We start from the raw sequence: 25,909 nt of genomic DNA, 5'->3' as shown, positions 1-25,909 counted from the left end.
CCTGCATTTCCCTGGGATTCCAAGGGGGAGGGACATTTTCCTGGGTGTCCAAGGAGGCGGGACGTTTCCCTGGGATTCTGGGGTGGGGAGGGGTTCCTCACTGAGTGATGCAGATGTTAATTGTTTGCAGGCGAGGGGGGGCTCCGTCTGAAGAATGTGCTATGGTGCCACAGAGTGAAGAATGTGCCAGAGGGAAGTGTGCCTTTGCTGGAACCTTTGCAGTGCTGAGTGAGAGAGCCAATGTTTAACATAACAGACTTGTCAAAAACACTTCTCCAGGAAGGGTCGTAGATTATCAGTGTTATCCAGTGGGATAAGAATGAGACCAGAGTGAGCAGCTGCGGGGCAGAGGGACAGAGCATAAGCCTTGCTGGAGCATTGACTGATTGTATCAACAATTAGGTTTCTGATGCGCCATGGATTCTCTGTCAATACATCTTTCCATTGCTACAGGGGCATCTGATCCTTGTGTGCAATAACCTCAGCAGTTCCCCTGCCTCATCTCCCGTAGGGATGTTAATGAAGGGAGTTCCAAGATCTGTGTCTACAGCTTGGGCTCATTTAGGCTTGAAAGGGAGAGAGCCCTAGTGAGACTAACATTTCCTGTGAGTGAGTTCAGAGAGGGCTGCCAGGAGCTGGGGAAATGAACCAAGGGCTAGGACAGATTGTGAATGAATTTCTGATGCAACCATACAGGTTTCCAATGGCTAGGGTTCATGGAGTTACCATTGAACATGAAACCTCACAACTGTTACAGGACACAACGAGGAATGAACACTTTTACTGGTCAGGTGTCTGAAAGTGATAGCTAGGAGTGAGTTGCTACTGTTTAAACACGCCATAAAGCCGGTCAGGCAAGGCACCCCATCCTGGGTGGGGGGGGGGGGAGGGGGAAATCCCCCAGGTCACCCACTGCGCTCAGCACGAATCACCCCTTCCTCCAGCTCAAATGAACAACCCCCCTATACACTATGGAATAGCTAAAAATGGGCACTTATCTCCTTGTTCCCCATCAGAATCCAGGGCTGTTCAAGAGCAGCACCAAATCACATCCATGTGACTTCTGTCTGGGGAGGCAGTGCATTGCGAGAGGCCGCTGAATCGGGCGTCCAGTGCAGCTAATGATATTACAGTCAGCAGTTTTGCATAACTATTGCACGGACTGCACAGGAACCTGATTGGGGCCAGTGAATGGCGATGGGTTTGATGCCCATTGGGAATCCCATTTTAGCCCCGATGCCCCATTCAATGGGATTCCCACCAGCAGCGACTGCGGCCGGTGAATCCCCTCCGATATTTGCCACACACCCTCTTTGCCATCCACTGGTGCATAAGGGAAGTCACTGAGGCTCTCCATGTAAAAAGAGCTTTCATTCTCACAGGCTGATGGAGCAAACAGTCTCAATCCTGGCTGCCCGAATGATAGAAAACACTGTCTAATTCATGTGGGTGTGAAGCTTGCAGCAGTGTTCAGTATATCAGGATGAGGTGAAACTGTGAATGTTAGGTATGGGCCATGATGGAACAAACTGTTGGAAGGTGGTTGATGGAATGTGGTGAATAGGGAAATGTGTGAGGCTAATTGTCAAGTTGGTAGGATATACGATTTGAAGATGTATTCACTGAGCTTGATCACACGTGTAAGGTCTCTGAGCCTCTGGTGACATTGCGTCCAGGTCCTTGGGGCTTGACTGCTAATATTGCCTGTCACAGCTGTCTGATCCCACTCTCTTTGCAATGTCTGTCTTGAAGGCAGAGGAGATTTCTCCTCCTGTCTGCCTCCTGCATCCTGTGCAGCATCTGAGAACATTGGAGTGCACTCTCTCTCTCTCTCCCTGTCCCACCATTAGTCACCACTGAGGCAAGTCAGACTGTCTTTCCAGAGCGCCACTTCCAGTGCTCAGTCTAAAATGCACCTCATTTATGTAGTGCATGCTAACTGTATACGGTGCTGGCTTCACGCAAACATTGGCACCTTACTGAGGTGTGCGGCTATTCCACACAGAATGTTTAGCACTGGGATGCACACTGTGATCATTTAAATTAACAGAAGCACAAAATCTGACTGCTGGCTGCATCGGAATTGGTAGATATGGATTAGTCGTAGATCATGATCCCTGCACATTTTCGAGGGCTATTGAATTTTGCCCGTGCTGTCTCTGGACGAAGCCACAGACTTGGAACCGTCACCCACAAGTTCCCCTTCAAGCCTCATACCATCCAAATTTGGAGCTACATCACTGTTCCTTCACTTGCCGCTGGAACAGAAATCTGGAACACTCTTCCAAACAGCACCAAAGGTCCATCTACGACAGATGGATTGCAGGCATTCAAGAGGATTGCTCACCACCATCTTCTGAAGGGCAACAAATGTTGGCCTTGCCAGTCACGCTCTCAACCCAGGAAAGAGTTGAAAAAAAGTGTTTCAACACAGAGCTGAAGACACAACACTACCTTGTTACCACTTCTCTTAACGCTTCCCCTATGTCGCTGTGTTATTTAACTGCTTGTTCAATATCCAGTTATGGATGGGCTACACTTTCCTCCAGTTAAATACTGTGAAAACTGAAGCTGGTGACTTAAGCCCCCGCACAAACTCCATAGTCCATACCCTCACCACCAATTCCAATCCCCTCCCCAACCACTGTCTCTGGTTGATCCAGACTGTTCGCAATCTCAGCATCCTATTTAACCCCAAATTGAGCTTCTAACTCTGTACTCTCTTCATCACGAAGACCGTTTCCACTCCTGCCTGCCTGCCTGCTGCTGAAACCTTCATCCAGTCCTTTGACTCTCCCAATTCAACAATTCCAATTCTCTCCTGGCTGGCTTCCCCTCCTTGACCTTACATAAACTTCAGGCCAATTAAGCTTCCACTGCTGATATCCAATCCCACGTGAACTCCTGCTTAAAGATTGGACTTGTCATTCTGACTTACATTGGTTTCTGATGCTTCAAATTTAAAATGATCTTCCTCATCTTTAAATTCCTTCATGGTCTCCCCTCCTCAGCTGTCAACACCCCAAGCTCAGGAATTCCCAAATATAAAAGTAACTTACTGCAGATGTTGGAATCTGAAACAAAAACAGAAAATGCAGGAAAATCCCAGCAGGTCTGACAGCATCTGTGGAGAGAGAATAGAGCCAATGTTTCGAGTCAGGGTGACCCTTCATCAGAATTCCCTTCCTGCATCTCTCTGCCTCTCCATCTTTCTACTCCTTCAAATCCTCCTTCTTTATCTAGTTAATTTCTGTCTAATTACAGCTGTGTGCAGCACCTCAGGATTTTTTTCTACTTAAAGAACTATATGAACGCAACTTGGTGTTATTTTCCATTGTAACAGTCAAGGAATGGTACAGCACAGAGAAGGCGGTTTGGCTTGTTGAGTCTGCTCCAGCTCTCTTGAAGAGCGATCCAGTTAGTCCCCATGTCACTGAAATAGTTTCTCCTTCAAATAATTACCAATTCACTTTTGAAGACTGTTATTATTGGCACTTTTTCAAGCACTCCATTAGGCAATGTATCCCAAATCCTAACCACTTGTTGCATAAAAGTTTTTCCCTCTGCCACCTCTTGTTCTTTTGTCAATCAACTGAAATCTGTGTCCTCTGCTATTTGACCATTGGAAACAGTTTCTCTTTATTTATTCTGTATATACCTTTCATTGTTGAATTAGTTTCTGTCTGAGAACAAACTTACCCTGAGGTAAATCCCTAAGCTGTCTTTGGAAAGTTGAATACATTTTAGCCTTTATCTAGCTTTAACCTCAACCTATTCTAAACGTTTCTTGATCCTGAATCGTTTCATACAATCCCTACAGAAGGAGGCCATTCAGTCCATCGAGTCTACACCAACAACAATCCCACCCAGGCCCTATTCCCGTAACTCCACATATTTACCCTGTTAATCCCCCTGACACTAGGGTCAATTTAGCATGGCCAATCAACCTAACCCGCACATCTTTGGACTGTGGGAGGAAACCGGAGCACCCGGAGGAAACCCACACAGACACAGGGCGAATGTGCAGATTCCACACAGGCAGTGACCCGGGGCTGGAATTGAACCCAGGTCCCTGGCGCTGTGAGGCAGCAGTGCTAATCACTGTACCACTGTGCCGTCCAACCAATTTCATCAACCAATTCTATCCTTTGCCCCTAAATTGACTTCTAGCGACATTGTTGAAAAGGTTTCTTTTCCAGGCTTCAGTTGTGTGCAATCTGGTCCCAATGAACCAATTCCATTACAGATATCAGGCAGATAGATCAATTGGTGTATAGTGGGGTCTCATGAAATTCTGAGCAAGATTGAGAAAATAAATGGCAACCAAACTGATCTGTTTCAAACACAGTTTGAAGAGTTTACAGTAAATCCTGTGATTGTACCATTAAGCAGAGGGTGACTGTCTGTGTGGAGTGTTTGCTTAGGTTTCCTCCGGGTGCTCCGGTTTCCCCCCCCACAGTCCAAAGATGTGTGGGTTAGGTAGATTGGCCGCGGTAAAATTGTCCCTTCGTGTCAGGGGGATTAGCAGAGTAAATACGTGGGGTGAGGGGATAGTTGTCAGTGATGACTCAACAGGCCGAATGGCCTCCATCTGCACTGTAGGGATTCTATGAGCGGGATTTTAATGCCTCGCTCATCCCGAAACTGGAAAATCCCACTCGAGGTCAGTGGACCTTTCCATTGTCCACCCCTCGCCCGCTCCGATTCCTGTGGCAGGCGGGGTGGTAAATTTCCAGCCTATGGTTCTATGGAGATTCAGGCCAGTGGCAGGAGCAGAAGTTGGGGTGGACTTTTAAGGCCCTGTTGAAGTGGGGGCAGGGCTGGAAAAAAGCGACAAGCCTTTCAAAAGCCCATCAACGTCAGTGGGACTGGAAAATTCTGCCAGTGGGAAGGGCCATAAAATTCCATCCTTGGAGTCCATTCCATTGGAGAACAAAGCGGCTGAACATGCAAGATCTTACACTGTTCAATTCATTAATCATACATCCACAAGGAGCATTTTGAATCTCATGGGAGTGCAGGCAGGAAGTGGCCTGCCCACCACTACCTCATAGGCTCCAATGTCCAGGCGCCATATTTAAACGGCATCCGGACAGCCATTCACTCTCCTATTCTGCTCCTTGATCCCTGTCAAGTTCCTATCTTGGTCTCATCCCTACCCAGTGCTTAGCCTTGGTGTAGCACGTGCTTCAGCTAGTTGATATCTCTCAGTGACGGTGTGAAAAGAAGGTGAAAGCAACTTCTACTGACCTAAAAGTCCAAGAAGAAGTCTGCCTCGCCAGGTGCACGCCACTTATGAAGAGTCTTGAAAGTGGACATTCTAAGTTCCCCCGGCAGGGAATTTCATTTGGAGGAGGAACGAGATTCCAACGTGTTGGGCTTTTAATGAGCATTCATGATATACAATAACAGAAAATGCTGGAAAATCTCAGCAGGTCTGGCAGCATCTGTGAAGAGAGTATCGAACTAATGTTTCGAGTCTGGATAACCCTTCAAAGTTCCTGCCATTGGGAAACTGATTTTTGGCCTCCTGCTAAATTTCGTTCCCCCTTCCCACCACGATTCCCTCTGCTGGCAGGAGCTATAGATTCTGCCCATTGTTTTTTCTCTCTGATATATTTATGCAGTACAGCCCGGTTTAGAATCTTTCTCTTGCAAATTAGAGAACTCACTTCAGAACAGCTTCACAAAATAACTGAAGTCAGATTGAGTGCTCAGCTCCAGATCAAATCCTGGCTTGATTTCTGAAATGCTTTTGGATCTTCCTTTTTAATACTTCCCAGGAGATGAGGTTTCCACCATTTTTGGGAATCCTGATCCATTCAGTAGTGTGGGATCCATATGGGAGCTGAAGGGGAGTGGGAGTGTTGGTGGGTTGAAGCGGATGGTGAGAAAAGCTGATACAAATGCGACAAGAATACAGGAAATGTAAAGACCTTATCGTGGAGAAGTGAACTGGAGAGAAAGCGCGAGGGATTCTGTTACAGGAGTGGGACAAGAGGGTGACAATGACAATAACTTGCATTTATACGCTGCCTATAACACTGAAAAACACGGCAAGGTGATTCACAGAGATGGACAGAAAACAGATGCTGAACCAACAAAAAGAGTGAAGGAGGGCCATTTGGTTAAAGAAGTGGGTTGTAAGGAGGTTTTGCAATAGGAGAGACAGGTGGGAGAGGAGGAGTGATATGGTGAGGGAATTCCGGATAATTGGACCTAGATGGCCGCAGGATGGGGATATGAGAGACTATGCGGTGTTTAGACAGGAGGCAAGGCAAACCATTGAGAGGAGAAAGCTGAAAGGTCCTAGTGGCGAGGGAAAATGATGCTGTGTGAGAGAGGAAAGCACTTGTTAAGGGGGCAGAAAGGAGAACAGCTGTTTTGCAGGGGATTCGGGTCCAATTGTCAGAGTTTGAAGTGTATCTTTGCATTAACACTTTTTGTTCTTGATATCTGTCGCCAAATGACAAGATGCAAATTTGTTTTTCATTTAGCTATAAGTAATAATAATGACCAAGTTCCTTTCCACATCCTCTTCAATTTCAACGCAACTCTCCAGCTACCTTTCAAAATCTAATCTTGGATCAATCAATATTTCCTTTGTCTCAACATAGACAAAACTGAAGTTATTTTTGGTTTCCGGCCACTTCTACAACTCCTTTGACCCTCTCATCTTAACTCCATCCAGCTCCTCAGTTATCACCTCAAGCTAAACGAGTGATGCAGAACTTTGGAGTGTTGCTTTATCAGAAACTTACCATATTCTCTTCCATCAAAATTGCCCTCTTCTACCCATAAGCCATTGCCCACCTCCTCCTCATCTCCTTGCCAACCGCTTCCCCCAATCCCACCATTGCTGCTGAGATTCTAAATCATGGTTTGACCACTTCGGCCTGGATTCCTCTGATCTTCTCCCTGTTTCCCACCCTCTAAATCACAATACATTCAGAATCTTCTTTTAAAATAGTTTCTTATTTCTTCTGAGGATGGGGGCAATGTATTTATTGTCCATCCCTGATTGTCCTGCGTATGTCACAGTGGGCCTTCTCCTTGAACCACTGTGCTTTGTGGTAATGGTGGTCTCAAAATGATGTTTTGTGGGGAATTCCAGTATATCGATCCGGAGACAACGAAGGGACTATGGTGAATGTCCAAATTTGGGTAATGTGTGAATTGGTAGCAACTTGAAGGTAATAAAATTCCTGTGAACTTGTTATTATTGATCTTATCAATACTAGTGTCGGTGGGGCTAAAATGTGGTTTTGAGCATGCCTTGGTGAGTTGCTGCTGTTCAATTTGCAGATTGTTCATACTGCAGCCACAATGTGCCAATCACGGAGATGGATACTGAGTGACTGGTCCAGCAGACTTCCCTGTCTTGGCTGGTGTCATGCTTCCTCTGCGTTGTTGCATTGGCACCCACCCAGCTGAGTGGCAAGTACTCCCATCACACACCTGACTAGAGTTTGGTGGATGGTGGAGAGGATTTCAGAGGACAGGAGGTGAGCCACTTGTCACATATTAAATTGGCTGTGGTAGTGACGTGGTTGATGTGGCTGGTCAAACATTCTATCCATGAATGTCACCTGCTCTAAACCCTACACTTCTATCGCCCCACTTCTCACTTGCTCCCTGGGTCTGTCGAACGCCGGCATCTCCACATCAAGTTCTTTGAGGAGGTGACAAGGAAGTTAGATAAAGGAGAACTAGTGGACGTGATTTATTTAGATTTCCAGAAGGCCTTTGGCAAGGTGCCGCATAGGAGACTGTTAAATAAGAGCCCATGGTGTTAAGGGTAAGATCCTGGCATGGATAGAGGATTGGCTGACTGGCAGAAGGCAGAGAGTGGGAATAAAGGGGTCTTTTTCAGGATGGCAGCCGGTGACTAGTGGTGTGCCTCAGGGATCAGTGCTGGGACCACAACTTTTCACAATATACATTAATGATTTGGAGGAAGGAACTGAAGGCACTGTTGCTAAGTGTGCAGATGATACACAGATATGTAGAAGGGACAGGTAGTATTGAGGAAGCAGGGGAGCTGCTGAAGGACTTGGACAGGTTAGGAGAGTGGGCAAAGAAGTGGCAATGGAATACATTGTGGAAAAGTGAGAGGTTGTGCACTTTGGAAGGAGGAATGGAGGCATGGACTATTTTCTAAACGGGAAAATGCTCAGGAAATCAGAAGCACAAAGGGGCTTGGGAGTCCTTGTTTAAGATTCTCTTAAGGTTAACATGCAGGTTCAATCGGCAGTTCGGAACGCAAATACAATGTTAGCATTTATGTCAAGAGGGCTAGAATATAAGGGCAGGGATGTACATCTGAGGCTGTATAAGGCTCTGGTCAGACCCCATTTGGAGTATTGTGAGCAGTTTTGGGCCCCGTATCTAAGGAAGGATGTGCTGGCCTTGGAAAGGGTCCAGAGGAGGTTCACAAGAATGATCCCTGGAATGAAGAGCTTGTCGTATGAGGAATGGTTGAGGACTCTGGCTCTGTACTCGGAGTTCAGAAGGATGAGGGGGGGATCTTATTGAAACTTACAGGATACTGCGAGGCCTGGATAGAGTGGACGTGGAGAGGATATTTCCACTAATAGGAAAAACTAGAACCAGAGGGTACAACCTCAGGCTAAAGGGACGATCCTTTAAAACAGAGATGAGGAGGAATTTCTTCAGCCGGAGAGTGGTGAATCTGTGGAACTCTTTGCCGCAGAAGGCTGTAGAGGCCAAGTCATTGAGTGTCTTTAAGACAGAGATAGATAGGTTCCTGATTAATAAGAGGATCAGGGGTTATGGGGAAAAGTCAGGAGAATGGGAATGAGAAAAATATCAGCCATGATTGAATGGCGGGGCAGACTTGATGGGCCGAGTGGCCTAATTCTGCTCCTATGTCTTATCGTCTTATTTCAAACCCTTTGGCTATATTTTCAAATGCTTCAGACCACCACAGGGAATTCCTATGTTTCCGCTCATGCTTTTCATTTCTGTGACACACTGCCTGCTACTCGAACCTCTTCCTCCGCTCTCCACCGCGGGTGATTGCTCTTTCAGTGACTGCGCTTCTGCTCTCTGGGTGTTTTCCATTAATTCCTTGCATTCTCTCATCCTACTTTCAAAAGTCTTCCGAAAATGATTCTCTTCATCAGTTTTATCAGCTCCATCCCTAATTCCTTCCTCCTACTTGGTGTTCACTTGCTTCTTCTCCAGACTCTAATGCATTCTCAGATTTTGTTCTCACACGAGGAACATAATATAAATGCAAGTTTTTTTTTGTACTTTGAGTAAGAACTGTAACAACTGTCAAACAGTCTGTGTTTGTTTTCTATGCAGGTAGTTATGATGGACAGGGAGATGCGCTGCACAATGCACTAAAACGAAGAAAAGGCTTGCTGCAAAAACTGAGGGTAAGGGTCATGAGGAAAAACCCCAGAGCTTGTTTTGGGTATTGTTTACTCCACTGTTTGTCTTTAGGGAGGGCATTGCCTGTATTATGATCTTGATCGAGACCAGTATTTTTTTAAATATAAATTTCAAATCCCAGTTATTTACTGAAAGAATTAAGCCACAAGATCCACAAGATGGCTAAGAACAAAAAAATTCTTACTATACAAGAGTTAAGCAAAGCAAACATTAAATACTATTTTTGGTAGCTTAGGTGGGATTTTCTGGCCCTACCTGCCAGTGGGATCTTCCTGTTCTGCTCGAGGTCCAAAGGGATTTCTGAGATTACCAAGAGAAAGGAAAATCCAACTGCAGGTGATGGAGCTGGAACTGGCTCAGGCTGAACTGCAACTGGCAGAGGCTAAGTGCAAAAATACAAGCAGTGGATGCAGAAGATGGATTGATGCAGAGGACGAAAGGAAGGGAGTAGAAAATGAAGCCACCGGAGTTGTGCCGGAGAGAGTTAGACAAAGCAGCAATTCGGGCAGAGAAGGAAACTAAGATTATACACCAGAACAAGATTGCTGAAATGGTCACACTAATAGAAAAACACAAGAACCAGTATGTTAAAATGGTTGATGGAAAGATGTGATTAAAAATGCTAGAAAGAGAAAGAACTTTCACACAACCTAAGCATCAGAAATAGAGTACCACGACCATTCCCTTCACAAATAACAGACTGAGGTTGAGAAGGAGCTGACAAGACACAAAACTGTGTTGTATTGTGATGATGGTACCTGCGTGCATTGTAGAATAGGGTGCTTGACAGAGTAAAAGATCAATGGAGGATTGGAGAGTGACACCATCCACAGAATTAAGTATGTAGCTCTTGGTCAACACAAATTCCAGGACCGAACTCGGAAAGTAGCAACCCTGTGTGGAAGAATCCCAGACAAGATTATCTTTGGAATTGTGCATAGTTATAGCCAACTAGTGGAAGTGTTATGTTAAATGCGAGCCTCAGGAGCTCATCATTGAGCAATCACTACATTGATTTACAAATGTCTAATTTGTGTGCATAATGTGTATTTAGAATGTGGGTTTGAGTAAATAGTTTTTGACATTTGTATAAAAAAATTAAGGGGGGAGGGATGTGATTGTCGGGTCTGTCCCTTTAAGATAGCACAGCAGAAGATGGTCACCTAATTTGAGGGACAAATCAGACCAGAGGGTGGAGTCCTCTCTCATGGAGAATCACCAAGCAGCCATGTAGTAAACATGGGGTCTTGAGCTTAATAAATAGAGGTATTGAGCACAAAAGCAGGGAAGTCAAGCTGACCTTCATATAGTTTCAGATAGGCTACACTTATTGTGCTCAGTTCTGACCAGCACACTTTAGGAAGGATGTGAGGGTCCCTGAGAGGGTGCCGAGAACACTTACCAAAATGTTTCCAGGAATGAGGGAGTTTAGCTACAAGGTTAGGTTGGAGAAGCTGGGGTTGTCTTCCTTGGAGCAAAGGAGTTGAGGGGAGATTTGAAAGAGGTGTACAAGATTATGAAAGATTAGACAGATAAAGAAAAGTTGTTCCCATTAGCTCAATGTAGAAGGACTTGTATGGGACACAGATTAAAAGTTTTGGGCAAGAGATACGGGGTTGCAAGGAAGAATGTTTTTAAGCTGTGAGTGGTAATGACATGAGGTGGAAAAGGACACAATCAGTGATTTTGAAAGGAAATTGGATAGGCACTTGAGGGCAAAACGTTTGGAGGGCCATGAGGATAGACTGGTGGAATGGGACTGATTCTTTAGAGAGCCAGCATTGATTCAGTGGATCAAAAGGCCTCCTTCTATGCCATAAAGGCTGCATGACTCTTAGAATTGCATACATTACACCCAGACCGAGAAATATATTATTCAGTACTAGGTAAAGTATTGTATTCACTTAGTAGTCCAGAGGACGTGTAGTCAAATCTCAAAATGGGAGCTTTAGAAAGACTAGAGAAATTTAAAAACTTGTATCAGTAAAAGTAACCAAATTGTTCTAAAAACCCAATTGGTTCACGACAACAACTTGTATTTATATAGTGCCTTTAATGCAATGAAATGCCCTAAGGTGCTCCCCACGACATTATAGAACAAAGTATAAAACAGAGACAATTGTGGAGGTATTGGGCCAGATTATCAAAGGTTTGGTCAAAGAGGTAGATTTTAAGAAGTGGCCTTAAAAGAGGAAAGCAATGTAGAAATGCAGAGAGGTGTAGGAAGGAAATTCCAGAGCTTGGGGCCGAGACAACAGAAGATACGGCCACCACTGGTGCATCAATTATGACTGGGAATCCACAAGAGGCCAGATTTAGAGGAGCATATATATTTTGGAGGGTTGTGGATTTGGAGTAGATTACAGAGACGGAGAAAGGCATACAAATATCTGGATGAGTGTTATGGTGGCCACGGAGGATGGTCAATAGATCTCCCCATGGACCTCATAGAGTACGGGCTCCCCTGTTAAGTGAATGGAGGCTTGCCCAAAAGGGAAGGAGCAGCAGAGGGTGGTTTAAAACCAGTTGGCTCCACTTAGGCCAGCAGTCCATGTCTTCAAAACCATTGTGGTTTGCAAAGGAGGAAGTGAAACTCAGACACTGTCAAAGCAGTCAGGATCCATGGGGTACTTGAGGTGCATCCAACCGTGAAGGGAAATGAAAATAAACACAGCTGGCTGGAGGATGATAGAAATCCATTGAGCTCTCAGTTGAATCTTTTTCAAGGCACTGCACTGAATTTGTTACAGACTAAAGGTTTCATTGGAATGGAGATGGTTTCAGCTTGTTAGGAAACCTCAGCAGATTCAAATCAAAGCTGTGTGCATAAATTATAGCTCAGTGTGTATCTGTGCAAAATGGAAACCCCCCCTCCCCCCACCCCCACCCAGCGGGAACTTGACATTTCCTTTCTGTCAAAGGACTTCAAAGAGGTCTGCTCACACCTGCAGTTTCTGACAGGCAGAAAGGAAAATTCCTGCTGCAGAATGGAGTGCTGCAATGATTTAAAATCCTGCCAGGTGACCGGGGGCATGGAGATTAAAGTGACCTGTCCACTTCAGAATTTACGCAGCTGACAGGCAGGGATGCAGATGTTGATCACAGAGCTGCCTGAATCCCCAGGCCGGGCACGATCTTCATGTTTGCCAAGGCTAGAAGTGGGAAGGGGGAGTGTGTGGGGGTCTGAGGGGGGAAAGGAGCTAAGTGGGTGGTCTGAAGGGAGGGGGGTTGAGTGGGGTGTTCTGAGGGGGGATGGGTGCTGAATGGGGGGTCTAAGGGGGAAGGAAGGTTGAGGGGCTTTGGGTTGGGTCACCCTCAAACCTGCATGGTGTGGGGAGGGAGGAGCCCCTCTTTTCTGAGGGGTTGGTAGTACTCCCCTGGACCCTTAGGGTCCAGCATGTCTTGTCCCCCGCTTGTGGGTAGCAACAAGCCCATCCGGTGCCATCCCTGCTAGCAGGCCGGGTGAATGTTGGGAAGCTGGTGAATTGGCTGTCAAAACTGCTAATGACATTCAAATTAACAAATTTAAATAATTGTCTGGTTGCCACCCACTTTGGTCAGGAACCCAATTGGGGCCAGAGCAAGTGAATCCCGAGAGTCCTCACACCCCTCCGAATCCCGACTTTCGGTCAACGCCTCATTCACCAGGGCATTGGGATTCCTGTGGGCCGTCTGAAGAGGTTGGAGAATCGGACACAGATTTCCAGTTTCAAGCCCTGTTCTTATTTATTTATTAGTGTCACAAATAGGTTTACATTAACACTGGAATGAAGTTACTGCTCTTTGCTGAATTAGTTCATGTTCCATCGTCTCGGTGACTCCTGGGATATCCATAAAATGATATAATGCAGAGGAGCATCCAGCCTAACTTTCCTGAACGAGATTATCAAATCAGTTCCATGCCTCTTCTCTGTCCCCCGAGTCCTGTAATTTGTTTTCAAGGATATATCCAATTGCCTTTTGAAAGTTAACTATTGAATCTGCTTCCGCCAAACTTTCAGGAAGTGCATTTCAATTTGAGGGAAGAAAAGAACGAAAACAAAAGAGGAGATGTGGTGTAATTATCCCTTTCGGGATATAATTCTTGGGCTGTTGTTACTGATTGCTCTGCAGCCCGGAGGCGCGTTCTACCCTGTGAGATGTTGACGTTCTGAAAGCCACGCTTGATTGCTGGCCAAAGTAAAGCAGGCTTTTGTTTTTGGATTTTGGACAACGCTTAGCAACCACAGTACACTGAGTTTGCCTGGATCCACAGCGCCCATTTTTTCTATCCACTAACCTCTAAGTTTCTAAACATGACTGGCTGAGAGTGTTGCTGTGTAAAATGGTGAGAAACGGAGATTAAAGGAGCAGGAGGACTGAAGCATGTGGAACAGGTTCGACCAGTGTGGTAATTCAAGGTTATCTTTTCAGGAACAGCACCTGTTGGATGAGTGCTCCCGGCCACACACTTGGGGAGGGACCCGGAGACACTACCGACGGCTGGAGCCCATTCGCCAGGCACCACCGATTCAGGTCTATCAGCAGCCCCCACCAGAGCCACCTCGGATTATCCAACACACGGTAAGGCACAAAACCAGATGGTGGAAAATGGCCCATTTATTTATTAGTCACAAGTAGGCTTACATTCAACTGCAATGAAGTTACTGTGAAAATCCCTAGTCACCACACTCTGGTGCCTGTTCGGGTACACTGAGGGAGAATTTAGCATGGCCAATCTACCTAACATGCATATCTTCGGACTGTGGGAGGAAACCGGAGCACCTGGAGGAAACCCACACAGACACGGGGAGAACATACAGACTCCACACAGACAGTGACCCAAGCCGGGAATCAAACCCGGGTCCCTCGCGCTGTGAGGCAGCAGTGCTAACCACTGTGCCATTGTGCCAACCATGGTTCAAATACAGTTATAAAGACAGTAAATGCTGGAAACACTCTGTAGCCTGGACAACATCTGTGGAGAGTCAAGAACAGAGATTTCAGTTTGTTAACTTTCATCGGAATTGATGAAAATTTATCAACCTGAACCGCTAATTTTGTCTCTCTTTCGACAGATGTTGCCACTTCTACTCAGCATTTCCAGCATTTTCTGTTATTTCAGGATCCAGTATTTGTTTTTGTTCAAATATGGACTGGTTTCCATTTTCAGGAATTTCAGATAAGTCAGGAACTTGCTTCAGAAATTCTCATTTATAACAAACTAATCTGGGATACCAGATGGATTACCACTGGACCAGTATTCCAGAGACCCAGGGTAATGTTCTGGGGACCTGGGTTCGAATCCCACCATGGCAGATGGTGAAATAGAATAAGAGTCTAATGATGACCATGAAACCATTGTTGATTGTTGGAAAAACCTATCTGGTTCACTGGTGTCCTTTAGGGAAGGAAATCTGTCGTCCTTACCTTGTCTGGTCTACATGTGACTCCAGACCCACAGCAATATGTGTTTAATGCCCTCAGGGATGGATAATAAATGCTGGCCCAGTCAGCGATGCCCACATCCCATGAATGAATAAAACAAAACTCCTAAATTACTTGCTTGAAATGGAGAAATTTGTAACAATTACACATCACTGCAAAATATGTTTCACACAATCCCAGTTTCACTGCAATCACTACATGGATGGGTTGTAGTGTTAAACACTGGGACATAAGTTCAGATCTAGGCCAGCGAAAGGGGATGGAAGTCTCCTTTGTCTCTTGGCTCTGAGGGTCTGATATGAAATGACCTTGGGCAGTGTCAATCCATTTCCAAGGCTGAAAATTTTCATAGAGGACTTTTACTCCAACTATGAATGTTAAGGTATGCCTGACTTCATGCATCAAAGAACAAAGAACAGTACAGCACAGGAAACAGGCCCTTCGGCCCTCCAAGCCAGTGCCGCTCCTTGGTCCAACTAGACCAATCGTTTGTATCCCTCCATTCCCAGGCTGCTCATGTGACTATCCAGGTAAGTCTTAAACGATGTCAGCGTGCCTGCCTCCACCACCCTACTTGGCAGCGCATTCCAGGCCCCCACCACCCTCTGTGTAAAAAACGTCCCTCTGATGTCTGAGTTATACCTCGCCCCTCTCACCTTGAGCCCGTGACCCGTCGTGATCGTCACCTCCGACCTGGGAAAAAGCTTCCCACTGTTCACCCTATCTATACCCTTCATAATCTTGTATACCTCTATTAGATCTCCCCTCATTCTCCGTCTTTCCAAGGAGAACAACCCCAGTCTACCCAATCTCTCCTCATAGCTAAGACCCTCCATACCAGGCAACATCCTGGTAAACCTTCTCTGCACTCTCTCCAATGCCTCCACGTCCTTCTGGTAGTGCGGCGACCAGAACTGGACGCAGTACTCCAAATGTGGCCTAACCAGCGTTCTATACAGCTGCATCATCAGACTCCAGCTTTTATACTCTATACCCCGTCCTATAAAGGCAAGCATACCATATGCCTTCTTCACCACCTTCTCCACCTGTGTTGCCACCTGTGGCGATATCCTGGCATAATGCTTCTATACAAGGGACTGTGATCCTGCAGTAGGTAGGATATCACCACCTTATGCATGAAATGAATGAGATTGGTAGGGCTGCATTTCACTTAAAAAAAAGTAATAAACCTTGTGGAGGGTGGAGAGAAGTTTTGACAGAGGTACTCAAAATCATGAGGGGTTTGGACAGAGTCGATGGGGGAAAAAATGTTCCCATTGATGGAAGGATCAATGCAAGAGGGCACAGATTTAAGGTAACTGGCAATACGAGGAGAAACATTTTCACATATCATTTTATTAGGATTTGGAATGCACTACCTGAGAAAGTGGTGAAGTTCAACTGATTCAAGAGGGACATGGATCGTTTTCTGAAAAGGAGAAATGTGCAGGGCTGTGGGGAGAAAATGGCGGAGTTGCGCAAGCTAAATAGACCCTACAGAGAGCCGATGAAGACATAGTGGCTCCTTCTGTGTTGTACCAAATCAGAGATTCTATAAACACAGAAAATACAAATTGATTAATATCTGAAACAAATAAGATACAATTTACATTATGCTTCATTAACTTCAAAGGAAATTATTAATTCTTAAAATTAACTTTTAACATTTGGCTTGAAATGAGATTCTGTTAGTAGTCTAGAAATGTCAATTTTTCATTCTAATGAAATGTAAAGTTGTCAAACAGATTTTAGCCAAAACACGTTTAGCCCCTTGCTTCTAAAGGTTAGGTGAGAGAGACTGCCCTCAATATCAAGGCAGCATTTGACAGAATGTGTTATCAATGGTCTCAGTCAAATTGAAGTCAGTGGGAATTGATGGGGAGAAGCTCTCCAATCACTGAAATCATATCTAGCACAAAGGAAGATAGTTGTGGTTGTTGGAGGCTGATCATCTCAGCCCTGGAGCATTGCTGCAGGAGTTCCCCAGGGTAGTGTGGTAGGTTCATTAATGACTTGCCCTCTATCATAAGGTCAGGAGTGGCGGTGTTCATTGATGATTTCAGTGTTCGCGATTCCTGAGATACTGAAACAGGCTGTGTCCAGATGCAATAACACCTGGACAACATTTAGGCGTGGTTGTTAAGTTGAAAGGAACAATGACCATTTCCAACATCTGTTTACAAGAGCAGTTTGAGCTGGGACTTCTTTCTAATACAATTCATTATACAATTCAGAAAAGACTGGGTTTGATTGTAACTTGTTTTATACAGTCTCCTACTGATAACACAACTCATCCACAGTCTGAAGGGAATCTCTGTTCGCATCTCTCAGGCTGTGCAATAATCGTGGGCTCAAATAAGAAAGCCAGAGATTCCCTTCACATGCAACAATTATTTGAAGACAACTCATTTTCTAACTGCCCAGAACCTGTCCACAAGGCAGGAGTGTGATGGTGTATTCTCCACTTGTCTGAATGAATGTTCAACATCATCCAGCACAAAGCACCCTATCGGTTCAGCATCCCATCCACCACCTTAAACAGTCACTCCTTCCAGCACCAAGACACAATGGCAGCAGTGTGTGCCATCTACAAAATGCACCGCAGCAACTTGTAAGGCTTCCTTCAACAGCACATTGACCATGACCCAAGGGAGTGGAGGGGGATGTGGAGGGGGGTGTGGGGTGCGCAGACACAGGGGAGCGTCACTACCTGAAAACTCCCCTCCAAGTCACACAGCACCCTGAATAGGAGATATATCTTCTTTCACTGCCCCCATGGACCTGAAACTCCCTTCCTAATAGCACTGTGATGAACCTACACAGGCCAAAACATCTTCTGTTCTTTCATCAAAGACCTTCTATCATAAGTCAGAAGTGATGATAGCACAATGTTCAGCACTATTCAGATACTGAAACAGTCCTTGTCCAAATGCAGCAAGATTGAGATAACATCCAGGCTTGGATATTACTGGCAAATAACATTCGTGCCACACAAATGCTAGGCAGTGAGCAACAAAACAGAGAATGTAACCATTAGCCCTTGACATTCAATGGCATTACCATCACTTAATCATCCACTATCAACTTTGTGGGCATTATCATTGACCAGAAACTGAACTGGAACTAGCCATATAAATATTGTGGTTACAAGAGCAGATGGAATTTAACTCTGAAGGCGGCAAAGGTTTAGCTAGGTTAATGGGGTAGTTGTGAAGGCAACAAGGACCCTTGCCTTGATCAGTTGTGGCATAGATTATAAGAGCAAGGAGGTTATGTAGGACCTGTACAAAACTTTGTTTAGGCCACAGCTGGAGTACTGTGTGCAGTTCTGTCATCTCACTATAGAAAGGATGTGATTGCACTGGAGAGGGTGCAGAGGAGACTCACCAGGATGTTGTCTGGGGTGGAGCATTTGGGCTCTGAAGAGAGGCTGGATAGGCCTGGATTGCTTTCTTTAGAGCAGAGTAGGCTGAGGGGGACCTGATTGAGGTACATAAGATTATGAGGGATATGAACAGGGTGGATAGGAAGCAGCTGTTCCCCTTGGTTGAAGGGTCTATAATGAGGGGGCATAATTTTAAGTTGGGGGTAAGGGGGTTTAGAGGGGGTTCACCTAGGGTGTGGTGGGGGTCTGAAATGCACTGCCTGGGAGGGTAGGGGAGGCGGGAAACCTAACAACTTAAAAAAAGTACTTGGATGAGCATTTGACATGTCATAACATTCAAGGCTATGGACCAAGTGCTGGAAAGTGGGATTAGTGTAAATTTAGTGTAGTTTTGTCAGTACCGACTTGATGAGCCGAAGGGCCTCTACTGTCCTGTATGACTCTATGACTATAACTCCATGACCATCGAAGACCAAGCAGTTCAATTAATTGGCATTCCTTCTACAAAAATTCACTCTTCCATTACTGATTAACAGTGACAGCCGTGTGTACCATCTATAAGATGCATTGCAGAAACTCATCAAGGCTCCTCAGGCAGCACCTACTAAACCGCTACCATCTGGAAGGACAGGTGCAGCAGATACATGGAAACACCATAGCTGGAGGTTCCCCTCCAAATCACTCACCATCCTGACTTGGAAATATGTCACCGTTCCTTCATTGTCACTGGGTCAAAATCCTGGAACTCCCTCCCTATCAGCACTGTGACTGTACCTACACCACATGGACTTCACTGGTTCAAGAAGGCAGCTAACCACCACCTTCTCAAGGGCAATTAGGGATGGACAGTGAACGCTGGCCTAGCCAGCGATACCCATATCCTGTAAAATGAATTGAAAAAAGTTCAAGAAGGCAGGCTCAAAGCCACCTTCTCGAGGGCAATGAAGAGTGGACAACAAAAGCTGACCCTGCCAGTGATGCTCACATTCATGAATGAATGAATAAAGACTTGCGTATTTATTCTTGTTAATGATGAGGTCCAGCTGCTTGGAGGAGGTAAACTTTGAAACATGCAGGTTTTCTCAGAGTTGGAGTGAAGAAAAATATTAAAAATAATTGAAATAGATACTTAGAAATTTGACAAGGCTTTGCCAGCCCTTCACATCAAGTTTGGGAACTAAGACATGGTAATAATGGTTATTATCATGCTTGTGTAATTGTTGGTAATAAAAATAATAATAGCGCTGATATTCTTCAGCATTTTCTTCTCTTTACTGTTGTCATATGCCTTCAGGTCATTTACAGAGCATGTCTCAGACTAAAACTGATGGAAAGCTGTCTTGCTCAGTCTGCCCTGTCTGAGATCCAAGACAAAATTGTGGCAAGTCCTCATCAATGAGTTGCTCTCCGTTGATGATGGGGCACTAGCAATTTACCAAGGATCACCTGGAGAAGCAAATGGACAGGCTCTCTCATGCCTGTAAAGGGTTTGATTTGAGCATCAATAATCAGAAAATAAATGTCATGGTCCAGGCTATACTGCGATCTATCAGCACCGACAGTGTGACACTGGAGGTTGTTGATTGTTTCACATTTCTTAAAGTTTATTTATTAGTCACAAGTAGGCTTACATTAACACTGTAATGAAGTTCCTGTGATAATCCCCTAGTTGCCACACTCTGGTGCCTGTTCGGGTACCGAGGGAGAATTTAGCATGGCCAATGCACCTAACCAGCACGTCTTTCAGACTGTGGGAGGAAACCGGAGTACCCGGAGGAAACCCACGCAGACACGGGAAGAACGTGCAGACTCCTCACAGGCAGTGACCCAAGCCGGGAATCGAACCCAGACCTCTGGCGCTGTGAGGCAGCAGTGCTAACCACTGTGCTGCTGTGCCGCCCGATCTATGTTCTACAATCATCAGCAATCTGTCACTTAATGCTGAAAGCAATGCATACATTGTCAAAGCTGCAGCTGTTATACCCAAGCTGAGAATGAGAGTGTGGAACAACAGAAACCTAGCCAAGAACACCAGTAAGTCTGCATCCTCAATGCACTCTTCTACAGCACAGGACAACTAATGCTAGGCAGGAGAAAACGTTTTCATCTCTGCTGTTTCAGACATATCCTCAACATCTCTTGGCAGAACGAGGTCAAAAACTTTGAGGCCCTTGAGCATGCTAATTCTGTCAGCATACACTTATGCCATAGACATCCACGATGGTTCAGACACATTAATTGGACGGATGATGGCCGTATATCCAAAGACCCCAGCCCAGATTTTCACTCCCGGTTTGGGTACATAGAGACAGGAGAATTCCTATCTCTGAGAACACAACCTTTAAAGATGGTGGCCTGGCATTGGGAATTTTGTTGTAGGGTGGGGCTGGTTTAGACGTCAGGGCCACTGCCCCCAGAATGAGTGCGGAGGCTGCTGGGTGCAGAGGCGGGCTGGTCAGAAGGCCTGCCTCCGTGATCCATCATCTGTTGAATTTAAATTATAAAAAGATCAAAATAAAATAAAACTCTTGACTCCTTACCCTCCCATGCATTCTCCACACTCCATTCATGCCAACCTATCTAACCTCAGGTGCCCCCCCTCCCCCCAACCCGTCCCCGCATGGCCCATCTTACTGTTATGCCAACCTTTGCACTGCTACCCAGCCCATATGGTCTCCATGCCCTCTATGCCAACTCATGCCCCTCTATCCACTGCTCCATGCTCCCTCATACTACCCACATCCCCATGATACTTTGTAGTCGGTCTGCCAATTTAGTGCCAACCTATGCCCCCACCCACCACCCGTTTTTCCCTTCTCAACAGTGTCCCAGAACCATATCCAAAGGGGTACCCTGGGCTTTCCAAATAACCCATCAAATTCAGACTTGCTATTACCTGGTCGAATCTGCACACCCCGGGTTTCACACTCCTGGTCTACCTAAATCCCACTTTGGTGGAGGCAGTTGGCCAATTAAATCATCAGCTTCCTCCACATAAAACATGTATTTGCATACCCTACTTGACTCTCGTCCTGTTCCAATGAAAGTAGGAAGTGTCCTGTTCAAGGCAGGACTTAGAATTTCTGGATTCATTTGCCATTTTCGCCACGACAGATCATAGGAATGTCGGAATTAGGAGCAAGAGTAGGCAATTCAGTCATTCAAGCCTGCTCTGCCATTTTATATGATCATGGCTGATCTCCATACCATCCTAACTCCACCTTCCTGCCTTCTCTCCATAGCCCTTTATCCCGCTTTTGATCGCCTCGCCATCATGGCGAAACTCTAGGCCCTGCTGTATGGTGAGCAGGCCATTGGGTCACAACCTCCTGGATGGTCATACCAATGCTACAACGACACTTGCAAGTGAGATATGAAGTAGGCAGACATTGACGTAGACAACAGGGAGTCATTTGCTGACTGTTTGGAGGGGCATTGGGAGATGTTGAAGGAAATGGAAATCTCACCAGGCCAAGAAAATTGCCGAGAAAACAGAGGCCTGGGAATTGTGCACCTTCTGTGTTCACTATCTTCATCTGAAAATGAGATTGCTATACCAGCGAGGGCTCCTGAGCCATACAAGGTGACATCTGACACAGAGTCACTGTTCTAGGAGACGGAAGGTTGTTGAAGGTGGTGATAGTTGAAAAAATCCTAATGGGCTGCAAAGCACTTTGGGACATGCTGAGGTTGTGAACGATGCTCTATAAATGCAAGTCTTTTTTTTAACCCATTTTGACCCAATCCTGTCGGCAGTCTGCTATTCAGGAACTGAAGTTAATTTACTGTCAATCTCACTTTGTTGTTTTCAGCTGTTTCTATATTCCCTTCACTGTTCCTGGTTTCTCACTCCACAGCTTCCCCAGCAGCCCTCAACAATCATACAACAGTTACCACAGCAACAGCCACTCATCACACAGATCCCACCTCCGCAGGCTCTTCCACCAATCAGGTCAGGGAGCATCAAGGAGGGTAAGAAATGTTTCAATTGCGCTGCTTTTTTTAAGGTGTTAAATCCTTTTAAAAGTGTTTTTTGCCCCCTCTTTATATCTGCACGTTGCATCAAGACCCGATCATGAATTGTACGATCTGGTTTTGGGAGTAACTTGTGCTAGTTTTGGTCATCAACTCAGTTTTCCTATTGCTGAGCCAATAAAACGTGGTGTGGTGATGCCCTAAGTCATATGTAACCTGACTAATTATGGATACGTCACTCCTGTCCAGTTTGTTTCATTCTGTGATATGTTCCTGCACGTCATTGTTATGTAAAGGTGCTGCTCGGAAGAGCAAGGGTTAACGTGGGACTGGAGAACCCCCCCCCCACCAGAGTATGATGTACAGAGTCACATGGTAATAGACTGAAAGAGGACACTCTAAAAACAGCCTACATGGGAGAAGCAGCACCATGCATGACATTAACTGGTAAATAGTTAAATATTAAGAATAAATTGTTCATATTTAAACATACAAGTCTCAAGATCTCATCATTGAGTCACCAAACAAATCCATAACACATAGCATGGTGCTTAGCGGTGGCACCAGAATACAACATGGTTCTCCACTGTATCTTGCTTTGCCTTCTGTTAGGGAACCTGCTATTTCTCTGTTCAGGTTCTCAACAGGTTGCTTGCTGTAAGTTGCCTGTTAATTAGGGATGTGATGTGGAGATGCCGGTGTTGGACTGGGGTAAACACAGTAAGAGTTTTAACAACACCAGGTTAAAGTCCAACAGGTTTATTTGGTAGCAAATGCCATTAGCTTTTGGAGCGCTGCTCCTTCGTCAGATGGAGTGGATATCTGCTCATAAACCATTCAACCAGACGTTTATGAGCAGATATCCACTCCATCTGATGAAGGAGCAGCGCTCCGAAAGCTAAGGGCATTTGCTACCAAATAAACCAATTAGGGATGTGCCAGCAAGTGGTCTCCAAGTGGAATAATTTTCAACCTCCTGCTACAGTTAACAATTCAAAATGAAGGACCACCTGATGTAACTTTGCCACAAATGCTCAGCTTGGTATACAGGTATATTAATGACGCAAGCTGTTTGACATGCGGATGTATTACATCTCCGCTATGTACTTTTGGTTCTGGATTTTGAAAATTGTGTGCAGAAATGCAGTCAATTTTTAAAAATTCATTGACAGGATGTGGGTGTTGCTGGCTAGGTCAGCATTTATTGTCCATCCCCAGTTGTCCTTGAGAATGTGGTGGTGAGCTGCTTTCTTGTACTGTTGAGGTGTAGGTACACCCACAATGCAATTAGGGAAAGAGTTCCAGGATTTTGATTCAGTGACAGTCAAGGAATGGTGATATATTTCAAAGTCACCACCTCATACACCAGCTCTACAGCAGATGTCACAACCTGGAAACCAAGATAGAGTCCATATTGTCAACTTGCGCTCAGGACGCAGACCAGCTACGAAACTCTGCCAAGCAGATGTGACAACGGAGCTATGCCAAGTACATGCACACCAAGAACAGGAAACTTGAAAAACTCGGCATCATCACCAGCAACAACCAAGCCTCCCCCGGTACCACAGTAGAAAACAGTACCACTGCAGGGAAGTCCATTGTCAACTTGTCGGACTACAGACTTCAACCAGATGAAATTGAAGTTCTCAGCTGAGGGCTCAATTTCTGCCCCACCACCAAAATGGATCTCATCAATCTCGCAGCGGACACACAGGAATTCATCAGGTGAGTGAGGCTGCGGGAGCTCGTTCACAAATCCCAGGAGGCCAACAGCAAACCCAATGAGACAGCCAATGAACTGGAACAGCCGACAGAAAGATTCAGGGTGCAGCAACTGAAGAGGAAAGAATCGAATTGGACTCCTCCAGAAGGCCGCCACCCTTGACTCGACATGTATGCCCAAGCCATCAGGAGGTGCGTCAATGACAGATTCATCAAGACAGCCCAGAACATCACCCAAGCACAAAGCAACACCATCCATGCTCTCAAGACCAACTGCAACATTGTCATCAAACCAGCAGACAAAGGAAGGGCCGCTGTCATACTGAACAGAACGGATTACTGCAAAGAGGTGTACCGACAACTGAAGAACGAGGAACACTACAGACAGTTACCCGCAGATCCAATCAAAGAACACACCCGTCAACTCAACAGACTGATCAAGACCTTTGATCCGGACCTTCAGAGCACCCTCTGTGCTCTCATCCCACATTCGAGATCTCTACTGCCTCCCGAAGATACACAAGGCCAACATATCCGGCTGTCAGGCAATGGGACGCTATGTGAGAACCTCTCTGGCTATGTCGAGGGCATCTTGAAACTCATTGTACAACGAACCCCCAGCTTCTGTCGCGACATTACGGGCTTCTTACAGAAACTCAGCACACTTGGAGCAGTTGAACCAGGAACACTCCTCATCACAATGGATGTCTCGGCACTCTACACCAGCATCCCCCACGATGACAGCATTGCTGCAACTGCCTCAGTACTAACACCGATAACTGCCAATCTCCAGATGCAATTCTACAACTCATCCGCTTCATCCTGGACCACAACATCTTCACCTTCAACAACCAGTTCTTCATCCAGACACACGGAACAGCCATGGGGACCAAATTCACACCTCAATATGCCAACATCCTCATGCACAGGTTCGAACAAGACCGCTTCATCGCACAGGACCTTCAACCGATGCTATACACTAGATAGATCAATGACATTTTCTTCCTTTGGACTCATGGTGAACAATCACTGAAACAACTCTATGACGACATCAACAAGTTCCATCCCACCATCAGACTCACCATGGACTACTCTCCGGAATCGGTTGCATTCTTGGACTCACGCATCTCCATCAAGGATGGTCACCTCAGCACTTCACTGTACTGCAAGCCCACGGATAACCTCACGATGTTCCACTTCTCCAGCTTCCACCCTAAACATGTTAAAGAAGCCATCCCCTACGGACAAGCCCTCCGTAAACACAGGATCTGCTCGGATGAGGAGGATCGCAACAGACACCTCCAGACGCTGAAAGATGTCCTCGTAAGAACAGGATATGGTGCTCGACTCATTGATTGACAGTTCCGACGCGCCACAGCAAAAAACCGCTCCGACCTCAGAAGACAAACATGGGACACGGCGGACAGAGTACCCTTCGTCGTCCAGTACTTCCCCGGAGCGGAGAAGCTATGACATCTTCTCCGGAGCCTTCAACATGTCATCGATGAGGACGAAAATCTCTCCAAGGCCACCCCCACACCTCCACTATTTGTCTTCAAACAACCACGCAGCCTCAAACAGACCATTGTCCGCAGCAAACTACCCAGCCTTCAGGAGAACAGTGATCACGACACCATACAACCCTGCCACAGCAACCTTTGCAAGACGTGCCGGATCATCGACACGGATGCATGCATCATCTCATGTAAGAACACCATCCACCAGGTACATGGTACATACACTTGCAACTCGGCCAACGTTGTCTACCTGATACGCTGCAGGAAAGAATGTCCTGAGGTATGTTACATTGGGGAGACCATGCAGTCGCTACGACAACGGATGAATGAACACCGCTCGACAATCACCAGGCAGGAGTGTTCCCTTCCTGTGGGGGTACACTTCAGCAGTCAAAGGCATTCAGCCTCTGATCTTTGGGTAAGTGTTCTCCAAGGCGGCCTTCAAGACACACGACAACGCAGA

The 25,909-nt window shown here is 45.8% G+C and overlaps 1 protein-coding gene across 4 annotated transcripts in view; it reads left to right on the top strand.

Moving 5' to 3' along the window:
• c14h21orf58 (chromosome 14 C21orf58 homolog) overlaps window positions 1–25,909 on the top strand; it is a 137,480-nt gene that overhangs the window by 89,324 nt on the left and 22,247 nt on the right. For all 4 annotated transcript variants that reach the window (XM_078228849.1, XM_078228850.1, XM_078228848.1 and 1 more), the window contains exons 3-5: window positions 9,331–9,404; window positions 13,834–13,983; window positions 22,090–22,204. In XM_078228849.1, coding sequence (XP_078084975.1) covers window positions 9,331–9,404; window positions 13,834–13,983; window positions 22,090–22,204 — 339 coding nt within the window. The remainder of the gene's footprint in view (window positions 1–9,330; window positions 9,405–13,833; window positions 13,984–22,089; window positions 22,205–25,909) is intronic.

This window comes from Mustelus asterias, chromosome 14 (genome assembly GCF_964213995.1).
Source record: "Mustelus asterias chromosome 14, sMusAst1.hap1.1, whole genome shotgun sequence".
In the NCBI taxonomy this organism is placed as follows: domain Eukaryota; kingdom Metazoa; phylum Chordata; class Chondrichthyes; order Carcharhiniformes; family Triakidae; genus Mustelus; species Mustelus asterias.
This window is presented reverse-complemented; position numbering and strand designations above follow the sequence as displayed.